General features: G+C 38.9%; 1 protein-coding gene across 3 annotated transcripts in view; it reads left to right on the forward strand.

The window, feature by feature from the left end:
- The first annotated feature begins 5159 nt into the window (after positions 1 to 5159).
- NPHP3 (nephrocystin 3) overlaps positions 5160 to 17397 on the forward strand; it is a 34048-nt gene continuing 21810 nt past the window's right edge. For all 3 annotated transcript variants that reach the window (XM_066193290.1, XM_066193282.1, XM_066193300.1), the window contains exons 1-12: positions 5160 to 5648; positions 6241 to 6366; positions 7613 to 7763; positions 8549 to 8701; positions 10040 to 10173; positions 10425 to 10585; positions 12003 to 12150; positions 12701 to 12775; positions 13280 to 13459; positions 14836 to 14939; positions 15622 to 15736; positions 16797 to 16940. In XM_066193290.1, coding sequence (XP_066049387.1) covers positions 5295 to 5648; positions 6241 to 6366; positions 7613 to 7763; positions 8549 to 8701; positions 10040 to 10173; positions 10425 to 10585; positions 12003 to 12150; positions 12701 to 12775; positions 13280 to 13459; positions 14836 to 14939; positions 15622 to 15736; positions 16797 to 16940 — 1845 coding nt within the window. In that variant the 5' untranslated portion in view covers positions 5160 to 5294. The remainder of the gene's footprint in view (positions 5649 to 6240; positions 6367 to 7612; positions 7764 to 8548; positions 8702 to 10039; positions 10174 to 10424; positions 10586 to 12002; positions 12151 to 12700; positions 12776 to 13279; positions 13460 to 14835; positions 14940 to 15621; positions 15737 to 16796; positions 16941 to 17397) is intronic.

Below are 17397 nucleotides of genomic sequence, written 5' to 3' on the forward strand. Positions count from 1 at the left end.
AGTAATGATAAAATAGATGTTCAAGAGCTCTTTTTTCTAGGATTATAACTCATTGTGTAATTTTCAGCTAAAACTCAACTGAGATTTATGACAAACTAAGGTCACTTCAGAGAGGTTTTTGAACTCTTAATGGAAAAATATCACCAAGTGGCTTACCATAAAGATTAAATAAGTTTTTCTTGCCTGACATACTAAAGCCATGAAGGTGAAAAGTTTTATTTTGGTTATGAACTGCACTCTTCTGGATGCATTTCCTATAGCTTACGTTGAAACCTTTAATGACTCCTTGCATAAGAAGTTACAGACATTAATATGATTAAAGAAATAGGTGTAGACTCAAAAGATTCCTTTTCAGTCTGTTCAGTCTATTATTTCCATTCTAAATAACAGACTGTAAGAACATGTCTACACAAGGGTATCTAATTTATTCATCAAAAATCAGAACACCTATGAGTAATTTAAGATCTCAAAGCAAAGTTCTGTTCTGGCTGAAATCAATACAAAACTATATATTAATTAAACAGGAACAGCATACAGCTCTCGAAGTTAATTAGTACTGTACTTTTCAAATAACAGTGTCTATAACTGATAGACAAACCACTACATTAAAACTTCAGCTTTTATTTATCTGCCTCCTCCGTATTTTGTCTTGAAATATCTTTCAAAACTAACTCAACCTTTAGGAAGATTGATAATACCTAGAAGCATGTAATTTCCAAACGAAGGCTTTCTTAACTCTTGTGTAAGCAATTTCTCTCCTTTTCTCTCACCTTCTCACACAACCCCATTTTCCTGAGGTCCTGCTGTCCTCTAGTGGCAAAAGGCTATGACATGTAAAGTTGTGGGAGCATTTGAAAGCAGATGTCCTCTCCTTCATTATGATTTTCATCATCTCTGCTCCAGGTAACTTTCAGGCCACTCAGAAAATGGGGGGAAAAAAAAATCCAAAAAACTCCAACAACAACAAGAACAAAAAACCTGACGATTTCAACTTGCCAGACTGTAGCAAAGTTACTGAGTGAAACATAGCAAGGTCAGTAGCTATTTGAACTTACAACTATGCCCCAAGGTTGAATTTGTTAAGCAGCCTACAATTAACCACAGCCATGTTTAATTAGTTTTAGCTTGAAAAGAAAAAAGCAGATGTATTAGAGACTTTCATAGACATGCCTATTGAAATAAATTATCCTAAGACTTTAGATGGCGTTTTCAGCATGTTTCTTCAGACTTCAATTGTACAGTCCTGCTTCTAAAAAAGTTCATGACAAAGTCCTGCTTATGAATGTTAATTTCTAACTTGTTGAGCTAATGATGAAGTGTGATCAATTCAGACAGCTACCCTGTCTCTTATACTCACAACACATCAAAATGACTCAAATCCCAGTTAAGCAATTACACGCTGGGTCACAGGAAGACTGCAACGACGGACGTAGCCACAGCCGTGCTGTGACATATGAAAAAGGGAAGACATCTATTTCTCTCCACCATCCACCAGCTGTCACCTCAGCTACACATGGCTCCAGAATCCTACATACCAGCCAGAGTGGCTGGTGAATCATGGCACTGCAGATGCTTAGCATGAAGGTCTCCGAGGAGGAGAGGCAGATGTCCAGATGTCTTTCACGCAGATGAACAAAATGCAGACGTCACAACAGGGCAAAAAACAACGAAGTAATTCCAAGATTTGGCAGTTTCAGGCTTTCATGGAACAACTAGTGTGCCAGATTCAAAACAGATCATCTCAGTTGAAAATCATCAGGCCTTGTTATATAAAACAAAGAAGCTGAGACAGTAGATCAGCCATTAGCTGATCAGCCATTTGCTTACCCAGACTTGCACTCTGTGCTCAATGTACAGTACTGGGAAAGACAACAAGTTAATACAGAAGACCCCAACAGCAAGTCTCCTTTTAGAGCTTATAGCATAGAACCACAGACTAATAAAAGGGTTTGGGTTGGAAGGGACCTTAAAAATTATCTGTTCCAACCCCCCTGCCACGGGCAGGGACACCTTCCATTAGATCAGGTTGCTCAAAGCCCCATCCAACTTGGCTTTGAACACTGCCAGGGATGGGCCATCCACAACTTCTCTGGGCAACCTGTTCCAGTGCTTCACCACGCTTACAGTAAAGAACTTCATAGTATCTACTCTAAATATACCCTCTTTCAGTTTATAGTTATTGCCCCTTGTGCAATCACTTCATGCCCTTGTAAAAAGCCTGTATACCCCAGGACAAAAGCAATCTTTTAAGAATTACATTCTACATCTTTTAACTCTATGTCCTCACTAGAATTCCCTTATCATGTTCCATCAGACACAGTCATTTTTGAATAATGAATGAGGTAATAAAATATTTTCAACACACTTCAGTGTAGGCAAAAACAATTTAATACTGATTTGTGAAGGATTTTTAACACACTTAGTTTATGCCTATAGTACACAGCCTTAAAAGTCACTCCAGCCTCTGAGTTAACAGAAAGGATGTTGTGCAGAAGTTTGGTCACTTGTTTTTCATTTAAAGCACCTTCTGTTTTCAGGTCATTATCACCATTCATTCTAAACAAAGTAACCCTTATTTTTATTGGTGAATCAATGTGTGGCAATTTACCATCTTCAGCCTTCCTAAGCTTCCTTGCCATATTTTGACCTTGTACACTAAATTTTACTGAAATGCATAAGTATCAGATACATTATTTTATAAAATGAACATCTGCTAACTTGGAGCTGAACTTAATAATACATGTTTAAATCCAAACTTTCTTGCAAAGGTCTAATTCCTGCAGTTGTACTTTTCTCTATGGGACAGATACTTAGATCCATAGAACTTGTTTGTCAACAGTCACCAACAACGCCTAAAATGAAATAAAGACAGGAGTAAGAAAATTCTTAACAATACCTCAACAATACATCATGTAGTAATAAGAGTTGGCCGAGGTTAACCCAGCACATTTCTCTCCTGGAATTTTTTAATAAACTGTCTAAATTATGTAAATAATGGAAATGGTAAACAGGAAGCTGCTCAACTACCCCAAATATCTTCACTGACCAGTGAAGAACTTTATGACACAGTACACCCAGCATCAATATCCTCAAGGACTATGGATTGGGCTGCTCCAATTGACACTTTAAAAAGTAGCACAACATGAAGAAAAAATTTTAAAGAACTTGATAAGGTGTTTTGTCCTGCAAATTATTTTGTGGGTTAATTAATTTCTGAAAGCTGACAGCTTATCATCAGACACTGTTTCCAATATTTGTGCAATGAACAGTTGGATTGCTTTTTGAATTGTCCTAATCAGTGATTTAAAGCAAACTTAGTTAGTTTACAAATTAGATATTGAAGTAAGCTACTCTAATCTCTAAACATTAGGAAAACCAATCCATGAAGCAACAGGGAAGTAGTGTAATTTTTCTGTTTAGAAAGGGTTGAGTTAATATGGTCTTTATTATCCATAAAAATTCTATAATGCACCCAGAGGCAACATTAGAGAAACAGCATTTACAGTTCTTCCAATCTATTTGTTAATGTCAAGTGGATTATTAGAAGGAATCCAAGAGCTCTTACAATACTACTCTTTTTATTCTAGGCTTAAAGCTTGGAGATTTTGATATTCAAAAACTCAGAATATAAAAATAATTCAGTTCAAGCACCAGCATGAATGTATTTTAATTGTTCCCAGAGCTCAGACAGCAGTGAAGCAGGGAAACCGCATAATACCAACACACAAACGAAACAAAGAGCCTTGCTTTGTTACAGAACTACAGACTGACTTGCTGAATCACCTAATACTAGGCAAGCTATGTTACTGTCAATATTAGAGAAAACATAGCAGCACCCCTCCTCTTCCATCAACTGTACCTGTCTTTTTCAGTGAAGCAGGGTTTAAGTGGAATAGATTACCAATGTGACTTGTCAATAAATTATATTCAGACAAGGAACTGGTTTTTTCCTTATGAAAATAATGGGGTAAAATTTGGCAGGGGTGGAGGGGGAAGCACATATTCTCCAAATCCAAAGTTTTTACTCAAGGAAACAAAGCAACATCTTCTGTTCTATTTCTACTACTGTACACAAAAGTAACTTCCCCCTCCAGTATATTTTGAAAGTCAGGAATGTCTCAGTGGAAAGACTTTTCTAAGATTATTTTTTTACTCATTGTTATGAGGAAATGGCTCCCTTGGTCATGGCTAACAAACCTGGCACATACATGAAGCAATATCTGTTTTGATGTAGTGACATTTGCGTCATTCACACCAAAGGTAGGGCAGATTCTGAGATGTGAGAACAAATGGATGTTCTCCTCAGCCATGGGGATCTGTTACACTGAATGCCCTGCGACAGGTGAAGAAACCAAACAGGGCTTTTTGAGAGACAGAGAAGGAAATATCTTAAGGAATATTTAAGGGGCTTCCTTATTGTTGACAGGGAAGATCTTCGAACAGGGAATTCACAAATTTCATATGAAGCGCATGAGGTGCAAGCACTGACCTCGGGCATGACATGGCACCATCGCTCAGTGCTCACTTCTCGGTGGTGGCACTACCAGCTCTTCTCAGCTCTTCTTCCTTGGAGAGTGCCAGCTGGTCTCAGCGGTCACAGCTTCTGACCAGCGAGGGGTAATTTCCCCTCCAAGGTCTCCTCAACACCAAAGCTTGTGGCACAATCTGCGTGTCCTTGGTTTGGCCAAGGAGAACAGTGCGATATAATCGTGTAGACCAGCCTGGGATGCGGCGCAACCTGAGACTGCAGGTGACAGAGAGTAGAAATGGACACCTGAGGAGAAATAGGCGCCATGAGAAGAAAACGGGCATTATTTTTTTTCTTTTTGCTGAAGCATCCCCAGTGAGGCTGAGATGGTGGCAGCGGGAATGGGAAAGTTTGCCGTGACCTCACATTAGCTCGTTTACAGCCGCAAAACCCTAAAACGCGGTCACTTTTAGCTGAGAGCAGCAGGTTCCCGCTGCCAACCCCTCCGGCTCTCCCTCTCCGCTTTCCCCCAGCCTCTGGCGGCGGCTGGCGCTCCCCCCTCCCGGGCTGCTCCGGCAGCCTTCCCGAGCAGGGAGCCGCAGCGGGACGGGGCGGGAGCGGCAGAGAGAGGGAGGGAGAAAGGCGGCCCGCGGGGCAGCTTCCTCCCGCTCTCCCTTCCTCGTCCGGCGGCCGCAAGGAGCGGACCATGGCCCGCAGCCGCCGCCGGGGAGGCTCCGCGCCGGGCACGGCCCCGCCGCCAGGTCCCGCCGCGGGCACCGGGCCCTGGGCTCGGGGTTAGAGCCTCGCCCGGGGCGGGCGCGGGGCCATGGGCACGGCGTCGTCCCTGGTGAGCCCGGCGGGCGCGGTCGGGGAGGTGATCGAGGACACGTACGGCGGCGGCGGCGGCGAGGCCTGCGAGATCCCGGTGGAGGTGAAGCCCAAGGCGCGGCTGCTGCGCGGGTCCCTGCGGCGCGTCGGCGGCTCCCGGCCCGGCGGCCTCATCGGGGCCAGCTTCAAGTCGACGGCCTCGGTGCAGGAGCTGGAGTGCGTGGCCGAGTACGAGCGCCTGAGGAAGGAGTACGAGATCTTCCGCGTCAGCAAGAACAACGAGGTGGCCTCCATGGTGAAGAAGGAGGCCAAGCTGGACAGGGAGAACAAGCGGCTGCGCGCCGAGCTCCAGGTAGCGCCCGCTGTCCCGCGGGTCAGGGCACTGAGCGGCGAAGCTGAGGCTGCCGAAGACTTGTCCCTCTTCCTGGGGAAAGCTGTGGCAGGGAGGTGACGGGTGTGAGGGAAGGCAAGATGCTGGAGAAATGGTGCCCCGGTGCTCTCTTGCTGAGCCGTCGGGATGCCGTCGAAGTGCGCGTCTGGGGATTGATACCGGCTGTGGTGACCAGTGGCAGGGATTGGCCTGAAGTTGTGCTAGGGGAGGCTTAGGTTGGATATTAGAAAAAAGTTCCTCACCCAGTGGGTCTTGGGCACTGGAACAGGCTCCCCAGGGAAGCGGTCACAGCACAAGCTTGACACAGCTCAGGAAGTGTTTTGACGATGCTGTCGGGCACATGTTGTGACTGTTGGAGTGTCCTGTGCCGGGCCAGGAGTTGGACTCGATGGTCCTTGTGGTTCCCTTCCAGCTCAGAATATTCTCTGATTCTGTCTGCCCTACAGTAAGGAGAGATGTAGGGCGCTGAGATAATACTGTAGATCAGATTTGAAAAATAATCTAAAACCTCTTATCAGCAATAAAACTCTGAAAAAAAAATAAATGTTTTCAGGCACTTCAGAAAACATACCAGAAAATACTTAGAGAGAAAGAAAGTGCATTAGAAGCTAAATACCAAGCCATGGAGAGAGCTGCTACTTTTGAACATGATCGAGACAAGGTCAAAAGGCAATTCAAGGTATGGTTTGACTTTTCTGTTCCTGGGAAAATGACCAAGAAAGATGAATGGCACTTGTTCATATTCCCCAAATGAACCCTTCTCCAATAGCTGTCATGAGGGCCTCTCCTTCTTAAAGGACACCTTAGAGTGTCATTGCTGTAGCTGCCTATTTCCATTAAAATAATTCTACTGAAACCTATCTGTAAGACTAAGAGGGGAAAAAAATGAAATAACTTTATAAATATTAACAGAGAATATGAAGTGATACATCATAAACTAAATTCCTGCATTGAATTTGAACACAGGAGCACATGTATATTTGAGAGTGACAAGAAAGCATGAACTGCAAATTGACGCATGCTGAAGGAATGTATAAACACAGAGTTCCATTATTTCTGAATAAATGTTGTATCTTGCATTATAAGGTGTAACACCTCTAGCTTACTTTTTTTTTTTTTGTTTAAGTGTATATTGGTGCATCTATTTTGACTGCAAAAATGTGATATTCAGAGATAGTTTACACTCTCTAGAGGGATGACTTGAAAGGCCGTGCAGATGTTTCTGCTTTTCCTTTGCTGCAGATGATACTTTTGCCACACAAAACAGGGCAGTAAGTCCTAGTTTTTCACTAGGAATTTCAAGATTCTTCATTTTCCTTATTTTAGTTGTCTGTAGCTACATGTAGTTCATGTTTGGCAGATATATAAAAAGAGGATTGGTTGCGACCTTATTTAAGAAAATGAGGCTTGAAGACTACTTCATTTCTTTGAATTTAAAACTAGGTTGGTGTTTCCTTTCCCACATGATGGTAATAAGTTACAAACAGGACAGCTGGAGATGCTTGCCCAATTTCTGTCATAGGAAATTTAAATTTCTGCAACAATAAAACGTAAATACAAGATTATATGTAATTGTAAATAAATATATGGAAGAACAAAAGGGAACCTTAAAAAAATATTACATGTAGAAATTTAGGAGACAATAAAGCTTAAAAAGTAAAAAGAGTTGTTTTGATTTTTAATGAACATACTAATGCAGACTTTTTTCAGAATGGTATGCTAAGGTTTATAAAGGTAAAATTTTAAAAATAGATCATTTTAAACTGGTTTCCTGTAATTTCTGATTCACGATGGCTTCAGGTTCACATTTTCACACCTTTGCCTAGTAAATGAATGCTAGAAACTTACTTTTCCAATTGAAAGCAGATAATGAGCTCAGGAACAGATACTGAATTTTAAAAGATTTTTTTCCTTCCCGCTGATAGATTTTTAGAGAAACTAAAGAAAATGAGATTCAGGACTTACTGAGGGCCAAACGAGAGCTTGAAGCAAAACTCCAGAGACTCCAGGCCCAGGGAATCCAAGTGTTTGATCCTGAAGAGTCTGATTCTGATGATAATTGTACAGATGTTACAGGTGAGAATTTCATCCCCAGCACTTTGTGTTGTAACATGACTGAAGTCTTCAAACAGTAAAGCAGAAGACAGATATTTATGTTGTTTTGAAAAAAAAAAAAAAAAGTTTTATTAATCCAGATGAAAAGCAACTTAAAGTTGGAAGGGTAAAAGCAACAAACCTTGCAGACTTGGTTTAGGTTGTGGGAACCTCACACTTCTGGTGTTACAAATGGATAAATGAAGACACAGAGTACTGTCTAGACACAGTTACTTGAACAGTTTTTAAAAATTGTTCCATGAATTGTTCTGAGTTTTCTAGTATTTTCTGAGTTTTTTTTATTCTAGATCTCAGAGACGATGCTCCAACATATCCAAAAATCACACCTGAAACTAGAGGGAGTCTTAGATAAACACTTTGGGTGGTGACATATGCCAGTGTCAGCTGCTGTGTGCTCCAGAACAGCAGAGTTAGATCTTTAACAAAGAAGAAGTAGGTACAAAACCTTGTATATGCTGTATGAATAATTTAATAAAATGGAAAGGGTTCCGATGGGTATGTGAGCAATCTATGTAATAGCAAATATTAGGAAATACCCTCAGCCTTTGGTGTCATGGATTCTCATTAACTTTGGACAAGCAACCATTTAGAACTACAACATACAAAAGTGTGAGGAAATCTGCTGAAGGAGAAAAGATTATGGTCAGTGGCATGTGGCTGTAGGTTTCAGCTGGAGTGTTTAGGACTGATAATTTATCTGGTGTAGTGACAATGAAGAGGGTTTTTGTTTGTTTTCCAATTCTTAGCCACTGGGGCGCGATCTGAATACTGGAATGGAGGAGTGTTGGGAAGTGAGCCGTCCATGGGTAGTATGATGCAACTTCAGCAGTCTTTCAGAGGGCCTGAATTTGCTCATAGCTCCATAGATGTTGAGGGACCATTTGCAAATATAAACAGAGGTAAGTAATGGCAATTCATTTTGCTGGGATTGTAGGCATCTTTGGAATTTTTCCAACTATGCTAAAGTAACTGTGTTCCTTCTTAGATCCTTTTCTGTCCACTCTTGGGTAATTTAATTAAAGGGTTATTTGGAATTCTTTGTAAAAATAAAAGGAAATGTAACTAAGTTATGTTTAATGTATGTGATGACTATGGTATGTGCAGCAGTGATTTTAGCAAACAGCAGTTACCAGTGCCTTGTTGTGAGTATGTTCCTTGTGTGGACAATGGAAGATAGTGGCTCCTTCTTTCAGTATCTGCTGGTGTTCTTCTTTTCCATTTGTATTCAGATTCTCTACTTCCTGAATGTGAACATCACATTTGTATTAGAATAAATTATACCCCTGTTTTATTCATTGATTTTGCATGGGTTTTGACTCTGCCTGGGGGGCCACTTACGGAAATCTGATTGCAAGACCAGGATGTATGTGCTGTTATGTAAATCAGTGCTTGATTTTTTCTTGTCAATAATTACTGCTTTTGAACTTTGTTTCCTAAGTGGCCTCTTGTAAATTGGCTTCTGATACTCTGGTTTCTTTTACTGTTGTCCTGGCTCTGGAACCTCTCCTGCATATAGTTGACTTTGCTGGCAGTTTCTCCCTTTTTATTTCAATCCTTCAGCCTCTGTCTCTGTCTGATTCAGAAGTCTGTGCCTGCAAAGTGTGAGGGGCGGGTCTTCCTTGTGATGACTCCAGCTTTATCCAGTAGGCCTTTCATCAACCTGTGTGATCCTGAGAAGAGAACCTATTCCTATCTTGAAAGAGTGACCAGCCACAAAAGGAAGAGTCTAAGTTTTAAAACTCATTACTTCTGTAGGGAATAAACATACAGTGCTACAGAAATCAATGGAATTTTTTTCTCCAGAAGAGGAAGTTCCCACAGTGTTTTGCTGTCATGTATTCACATGGTCTAATTGAAATACACATAGATCTGAAGGAAAAAAAGTGTTTGGTTATGAATGAATTTATTACTCCTGCATATTGTTACTTATTTTACAGCTGTCAGCTTGATTTCATGGAAACATTTCATCAATCCTTTTTAAAGGAAATATCATTGTGATGATAGTATAAATATATTTAATACTTTTATATTGTCACACTATCAAATTATGTGACATTATCAAATGGTATGAGTTCTCAAAATCTGTAAAATTTAAATAATTGAGTAAAAACACTACTACTATTTTAAATAAAATGTAGTATTCATGATGTTAGGAGGTGATGACTTACCTATTATGCAATGTATTGACATGTGAAGATCTCCAAGACTTCATTTTGCTTTTTTTTTTCCATTGGCAGATGATTGGGATGCTGCTGTTGCCAGTTTATTGCAGGTTACTCCTCTGTTTTCCCACTCTCTGTGGAGTAACACAGTAAGATGTTATATTATCAGTACGGATGAGACTCAGCCAGAAGTGACCATCTTCGTTAGAGTGAGTACCTCACAAACCTATGCTCACTTATATGCTGTCTTGTTTTCAATGTGATGCTGGTTCAGAAATTTGTCCAATACTTCTTGAAAGCTTTAGTGGGTCTAGTTAGATTTCAATGAAATCAGTGAAAATATTGTCAAGGGCTTCAGGGGAGCAAACTGCTTAGAGAAAAGAAATTGAGATTTGTTTGGTAGGTCCTTAGCGCTATGCATGTTTAGTAATAAAGCACTGTTGCTTACATTTGCTTTCAGAACTACTCTCCAAAACTTCAGAGAGTCTGTGAGACAATGGGGTACTTCTTTCAAGTTGTTAATTTTTCAACAGAGAATGAAAGACCTCATCAGGATGTAAGAAAATGGGAAATTGAAAAAAGTTCATTAGTCATTTTGCTCCTGCATTTAACTTTGCCAAGGTGAGTATTTTCTAGGCTGGTGAAACAAATGGCAACTGGTAATTTATGCAGAGTGCATAGCTTATTAAAATGTATGGGATGCTTTGCTCAGTATTTTTCTTAAGCTAGTAACTTCAAAGTGATACTCCTTCCAACTTCAGATTTCCTAGTGCAGACACTTAAAAGAATATATCAGCTTTGTACCATTTTCTTTTTCTTGTAGCTATAAATTCTCTTAAAATACATCTTGAACGGTGTCTTAATAATGTGCAGAAATGTTTTGCTTTCCAAGAGCAGCTCTCTGTTTTGCTTGTGGCTGTGTCTTAGGAATTCAAGATGGCTGATGTGAACGTCCTCAGTGTTTTTCATTTGCTTATCTAGCCCTACACCTGTCTGTAGTACTTGGGGTTTATTCTGTCACATATTAGTTCCTGGTTTTGGCTGTCTTTCAGACTAATTTCATGGCTCTCCTGTGTGTTACCTTATGCTAGCTTTTGACAGCTTTGTTTTACTGAAGTCATGATGTTTCATGACAAATAGTGATGGAATTCGGTCTGTTTGTTCAGTGAGTAATTTCTTAACTTTCTAGAAGAAGCAGCATGATTCACTAAAGAAAATACAGGAAAGGAGGGATACGTTTTGAATTGTGTTAGGAATGTTACTGTTAGGTGTTATATGCTGTTGCCGAATAACCCAGTTTTATGTATGTGGAACACAAATGTGTAGAAACAAAATATGCAGGGGAAAACAACCCCAAAAATATTAATTTAGAGAATTTCTGTTAGAAAAGCTCTGATGAAAATTGTAATGCTTGTGTAAAGATGGTAATATTTTTGCAATCCTTTCAGCTATTGTCAGCATCACCAAGTAGTATAGTTCCTTTTATACAGCAATAGATATCAGCGGATATCATTCACATATATAAATGCAAAATGCTTTTGAATTTGGAGGTGTCAAATTCTCCTTTTTAAATACTATAAATTGAAAGACTGTCCCCCAAGACATCTGAGAGGTACTAAAGGACTCTTCCTAAAAAGATCAAAGGTAGAACAGAACCTTCAGATATCTGATAGCAAAGCTTATATATGATGCTTATTAATCATATGTCAAACCATGTTCTTTCCGTGCAAGACAATTGCATTTCATTCTGCATATTGGTTTAACAGGAAAAACAGCCTTAAATTTAGAAATCAATAATCATAAAAATTAATGAATGGTTTTACTGGTTTTGGTACAAGTTGAATCAATCTCTCTCAGCTTTTTCTTGCTTCAGAATTTTTCTCAAATTCTCTGTTGAAGTGTTTGATTACTTTTTGCTATAAATAGATATGACTTTTGAATTAGATTTTGCAGTGAAACCCATCTTCGGAGCTTGTGTTGATTGAACTGTTTACTACAGCAGTGTAATATAGCACAAGAATGCTGATTTCCAATCTAGTTGTTTGTTGGAGGACTGTGAAGAAGCCTTCTTGAGAAATCCAGAAGAAAAGCCCCGGTTAATTTACTGGAGAAGGGAGGATGGCAGAGTCAGTTCAGCCTCAGTCCAACACTTAATTGAGCAAATTTCTTGCATGAACAAAGCAAAGGTATGGCTTTTAAAAATTGCTGTAAAGAAGACTCACTGCATGCTAGTAGTCCCAGATTTTAGAGGAAGTTGCATTGCAGTCATAGCTCTGACTGCTCATTCTGCGAGCAGATTGATAAAGCTGAAATTTATGAATGTTATGAAATTTTCATTAGCAGCAGAGAAAAAAAAAGCGCCACTACATTTTCACTGGAAAAAAATAGCTATGCTATAAGGTTAGAATTTCTTACCGATGTTTAGGCATTTTAATGGCAAAGTTGTTTATCTGAGGTCCCTCTGTAGCCACTGAAGGGAATGAAGCGTATCTCTAGAGAGATTCCTGCTGCCTAAAAATCAATCCGTGATGATTTGTTTTCCTCTACAGGGACAATGGTTGAGAACAGCTGAAACTAGATGCCCAACTTTTGAAGTTCTTAGGCAAAGTGAATCTTACCTAAGGAAGGCAACAGAATGGAATTTAAATGTGTTCTAGAATTTTTGTGTTGGAAGTCCTAAATACTGCTCTCGGTTGGATTCAGAGTTGTGTCATGCTTTGCCATTTACTTTTTCAGATGATTGACCATGTTGGAGGTGTGGAGGAAGGAGCATATGAAATCTATAATTGTGTGGAAAAAATAATTAAACAGGTAAAGTACATGATGCATTTTAGCTTTTTATGTCTATACTGATCTGTGATCTTAAATTATTGTCAGTGGGATTAGTGTATGGTACTTAGATGTGATTCAAAGTATCTCTCTGTTTTATCATTAATATTTGGCAAAGAAGGAAATGTGAAAGTGGAAAATAAAACTCCAAACTGAGCAGTGCTTTAATGGACAGAAGCACGGGACCATGGGGAATGGTTCTATTTATGGGCCTAAATTAGCTTTTAATTTATCTTTGTATCATAGATACTCTCCTTATTCTTGTGGTGAATTGTTTCCACTATGAGAAATTTCAAATCAATGTCTTGAGACCTGTGCATTCAGAGTTAACTTAGTTTCATTTAATTGCTTTTTTATTTATGTTCTCTGCTACCCTACAAGTAAATGAGCATATTGGTGTTCGTAGAGCCACGCTCGCACTGAGCTAACAGCAAATGTGTTTGCACTATAGTTGTAGTTTTCTCCATGTAATTTCTTTTTACTTAGGATATATTGGGGTGTGAAATGACAGACCTAGAAGGCAAGGATTTGGGTAATAAGGAAGACTCCAGTGCTCCTGAAGAAGAAGTTTTTGGTGATGTATTGTGGGATGCACACGATGAACGAGAGCAGATGGAAGCTTTTCAGCAGGCCTCTAATTCAACGTGTGAGCTGGGATTTGAGAAAGTGAGTACATTATAAAGGTGTATGGATGAAGAGAAAGTCATCACTCACTTCCATCCCTTGTTGGGCAAAATGTCTGTCTACAGAAAAAGCTGTATCTGAGAGCATCCTTAAGGCTATCACTCCTTACGCTGGAAGAAGCCATATGTCTGATATAGATGGCATATTTCTTTTCTGGGAGAGATGCCAGTTGGTGTGTTGTTGAATGACATTGATGAAAAAGTAGTTGTTGTGCCTGCATTGAAGAAAAGCACTGTAACAGCGTGCCAGAAGCAGAGCATCCTCTTAGTTGGTCATCAGTTGAAAGCACTCTGAATATCCATCTTTTCTTCTTCTATTTTTTTTTTTATTTCGCTTTTATTTTCCCCTGAGAAAGTCCAATCTCTTTCTTGACACCAGGAGTTAGGTCTTTAGGAGATGGTTAATGAAAAGATGTCATCTCATCATGCAGCCATAAAAGAAAAACAAAGGAAACTTTATAGTGGAAAGCTGCTGAATGACTCAGTACTTACTCATTACTGGAAATATTTTTTAAAAAACATTACAAGTTATGAGCATCAGGAACATTTATATGTTGGGAAGATAAAATGAATGTAGGAAGATAAGCAATTAAATCATCACAGAATGTGGTGAAATATTTTATTTGGACAATGTAAAATAAGCATGCAGTTTCTGTTACTGTATTTAAACTCTTACTACCCTCATTTTACTAGCACAATATGTTCTTTTACTTCACCACTCCTATATTGGTAATGGTTTGGAAGATTGTACCATCTTTACTGTATTCAAAAGCTACAGAAGAATAGAACATTAAAAAAACCCCAATGTATATCTAAATGCGCTTCTTATTTTGTAGACAAAATATTTCTCCCAAGCAAGTGAAGGGTGTTTTGCTTTGGTTTATTTTGTCATCTGCTGCAACATTTTTGGACATTCATATACTGAAACAAGGCCTTCTTTTGTATGCTTTTGTATGCTCAAAATAGTCATTTATGGCAGATGCCAACTTTTTGCTGGAAACCATATCCAGTGCAGTGGATAGTTTGGGGAAGGGAGGGGCAAGGAAGCTTGAACAAACACAGAACACAGTTGCTTTACTATAATAACACGCAGTTTATTATCATTGAAGATTCCACTTTAAATAGAGTTTTGAAGAAAGTATTAATTAATTTTACACTTTTAAAAAAAGAGATAATTAATTCTGTGGTTTGTTTCCTTGCAACATCTATTTACACCTATATTGTATTGCATTTCAGTAGTTACTCTTTTAGCTTAATAAATCAGTACATGCATTTTGAATCTAAATGGTTTGCAATTCCAGGCACTGTATTTCTTCTTTAAACACTGGAATACTTATAATGATTGTTTCTTTTTTACAGTATTTTGAACGTCTGAATGACCTAGTAGCAGCACCAGCACCAATTCCACCATTGCTTGTATCAGGAGGACCAGGCTCTGGGAAATCTCTCCTTCTGTCAAAATGGTATTTTTTTTTTTTTTAATATGGATGAAATGTAAGAGAAAAGTTTCCATTACATTTCAAATATTATGTCAGTAGCAAGATGTAAAAATGGAGGCGTTTACAAAGTGCTGAAGTTATTGAAGCATCCTGGAAAGATTTGTGATATTTGAATAGTTCATTTCATCTGGACTACATTTAACAGCTCCCTGTCTTCAGCTGCAACACCTTATGATAAGGCATCACTTATATATCTGTCTTTGCACAGCATTACAATGTGGTTTTGATAGCTCAATAGTGTTGCCCTTCTCTGATACACAAAAAGGGTCTGAAATAATGAAAGAATCTTCGTAATTTATCATAGACCGTAGAATTTTATGGTCACTTGTATGCTATGACAAAATTTGCTGTCATAAAAATAAATTGATGGTGTCATTACTTTAAAAGCTTCATGGCACATGACTATTCAGTGCCAGGAAGGGCATTTGCTAATTGCTATCAGTAATGGTGAGAGCAAAAATGGCATCTGACATTAAAAGTTCAATTATAGCTCAGGAAATGTCTATCCTATTTTGTAAGATAAACATGGAACATGTGTAGCTAAGATATTCTATCTCCCTTGGCAAAACTGATGCTTTTTGTTTGAGATCTGTTTGCAAAATTACAGTCTGTTGAGTCTTTTTTTTTCCTTCTCTTCTTTCATTAGGATTCAATTACAGCAGAAGCATTCACCAAACACTCTAATTCTTTACCACTTTGTTGGGAGGCCCATGTCTACTAGTTCAGAATCTGCATTGATAATTAAGCGCCTTACTCTAAAGGTAGTGCTGTATTACATGCCCTGCCCTCTGTCTTCCTTTGTGTGTCTGTGTTTGTGTGCGTGTGTGTGTGCAAAGATAACATTTTCTACAAATTTTTCAGGATCAGTGAAAAGTAATACAAATGTAGTAGAAAAATATTCAGGTTCAGATTGATCAGGGCTCTGGGCAGCCTGGTCTGGTTGAAGACATCCCTGCTCATTGCAGGGAGTTTGACTAGGTGGCCTTTGAAGCTCCTTTCAATCCAAACTCTTCTGTGAGTCTGTGCAATGTAAGGCATTCTAGAATGAGGGGAATCTGTTCCTGTACATGTAATGTAGCCCAATTAAATAGCATCTCTGGGATATTCATAATAGATCAGCATTAGCAGTAATTAACAGTTTCCAGTGACCTATATTGATGACTTATAAAACCATATAAACTCCTTCCAAAATTCCCTGCCATCTGGCCAACGAGAGAGGCAGGTGGTACCTCTTGTTTCTATGTGCTTAGAAACCTGAGGCTGTATTGGCCACTTGGCACCATCTTGTTCCTAGACTAGTCTCTCTCTTATATTAATTTATTTTTAATTGTGTGCTAAATACATGGGGAATAAGAAGGATCATTTTTGTGCCAGGAGCTGAACTTGCTTTTTCCATCACAGAGTGGCACGAAATGGCACCTTACAGTACTAAAACCTGTAGAAAAATGAATCCAGTTGTGCTATCCCTGCAATTTTCTCATCTGTCTTAGCCTGTTTAGTCTGTGCAAGTCCTTTGAGTCTCCATATTTCTTGTCTGTTTTGTAAAGGTTATCATTCTAGAATTTACACACTGAATTCAAAAAATATTCTTTGTTCTGCATATACCAGCTTTCTGCATATACTAGAAGGAAGGAACTCTGTGTGAACTCAACTAGAAAAATTGCCCCCAAATCACATGGAGTTTTTTTGAGGGGAAGGGTGAGGTGGAGGGTGGAGAACTGTTTTGGTTTTTTTTTTCCCTTTCGTGTCTATAGGACTTTTTTCAATTATCCTAGCTGATTTTTAAGGTAGAATTTCTTGTACATGTTTATAATTCTGCAGCTTATGCAACACTCTTGGTTAGTATCACCTCTGACTTTTGATCCAGCTAAGCTTCTGGAAGAGTTTCCCCGTTGGCTGGAAAAACTTTCTGCACGCCATCAAGGCAGCATTATTATAATTATCGACTCTATTGACCAAATACAGGTATGGTTTCAAAATCTTTGCCATTTGTCAGTGTAACGTGAATCATGACTATTGTAGTAGGTTCAGGCATAGCCATGTAACAAAAATATTAGTGTTTGCTTTGCTCTGAAGAGAACATTTAGAAAATAGTATTGTAAAAAGTGCAGTTGAGTTGTATTTGTAGATAAATTTTTTGGGGTTGTTTTGGTTTTTTTCTTCTAAATTTTATCTTTACACCTTAATTTTTGAGCAGTCCAGTTACATTACTTACCCAAAGATTCAAGGCTGTGAGCTGACTTATTGGGCATGTAAATAGCCTGGTTTTTATGAGGTGGACATGTCAACAATAGTATTCTATCTGCTTTATTTAGTGTGCAGTTGTGCTGATACATAAAAATGGGTCATTTAGTACTGTCTAGAGAACCAGATAATAAAAGATTTTAAAGGACACTGGAGAATTTAAGACTCCTGTCATTGG

The sequence above is a fragment of the Chamaea fasciata genome, unplaced genomic scaffold (genome assembly GCF_029207755.1).
Source record: "Chamaea fasciata isolate MVZ Bird 193981 ecotype frontalis unplaced genomic scaffold, bChaFas1.0.hap1 SCAF_1, whole genome shotgun sequence".
NCBI classification, from domain to species: domain Eukaryota; kingdom Metazoa; phylum Chordata; class Aves; order Passeriformes; family Sylviidae; genus Chamaea; species Chamaea fasciata.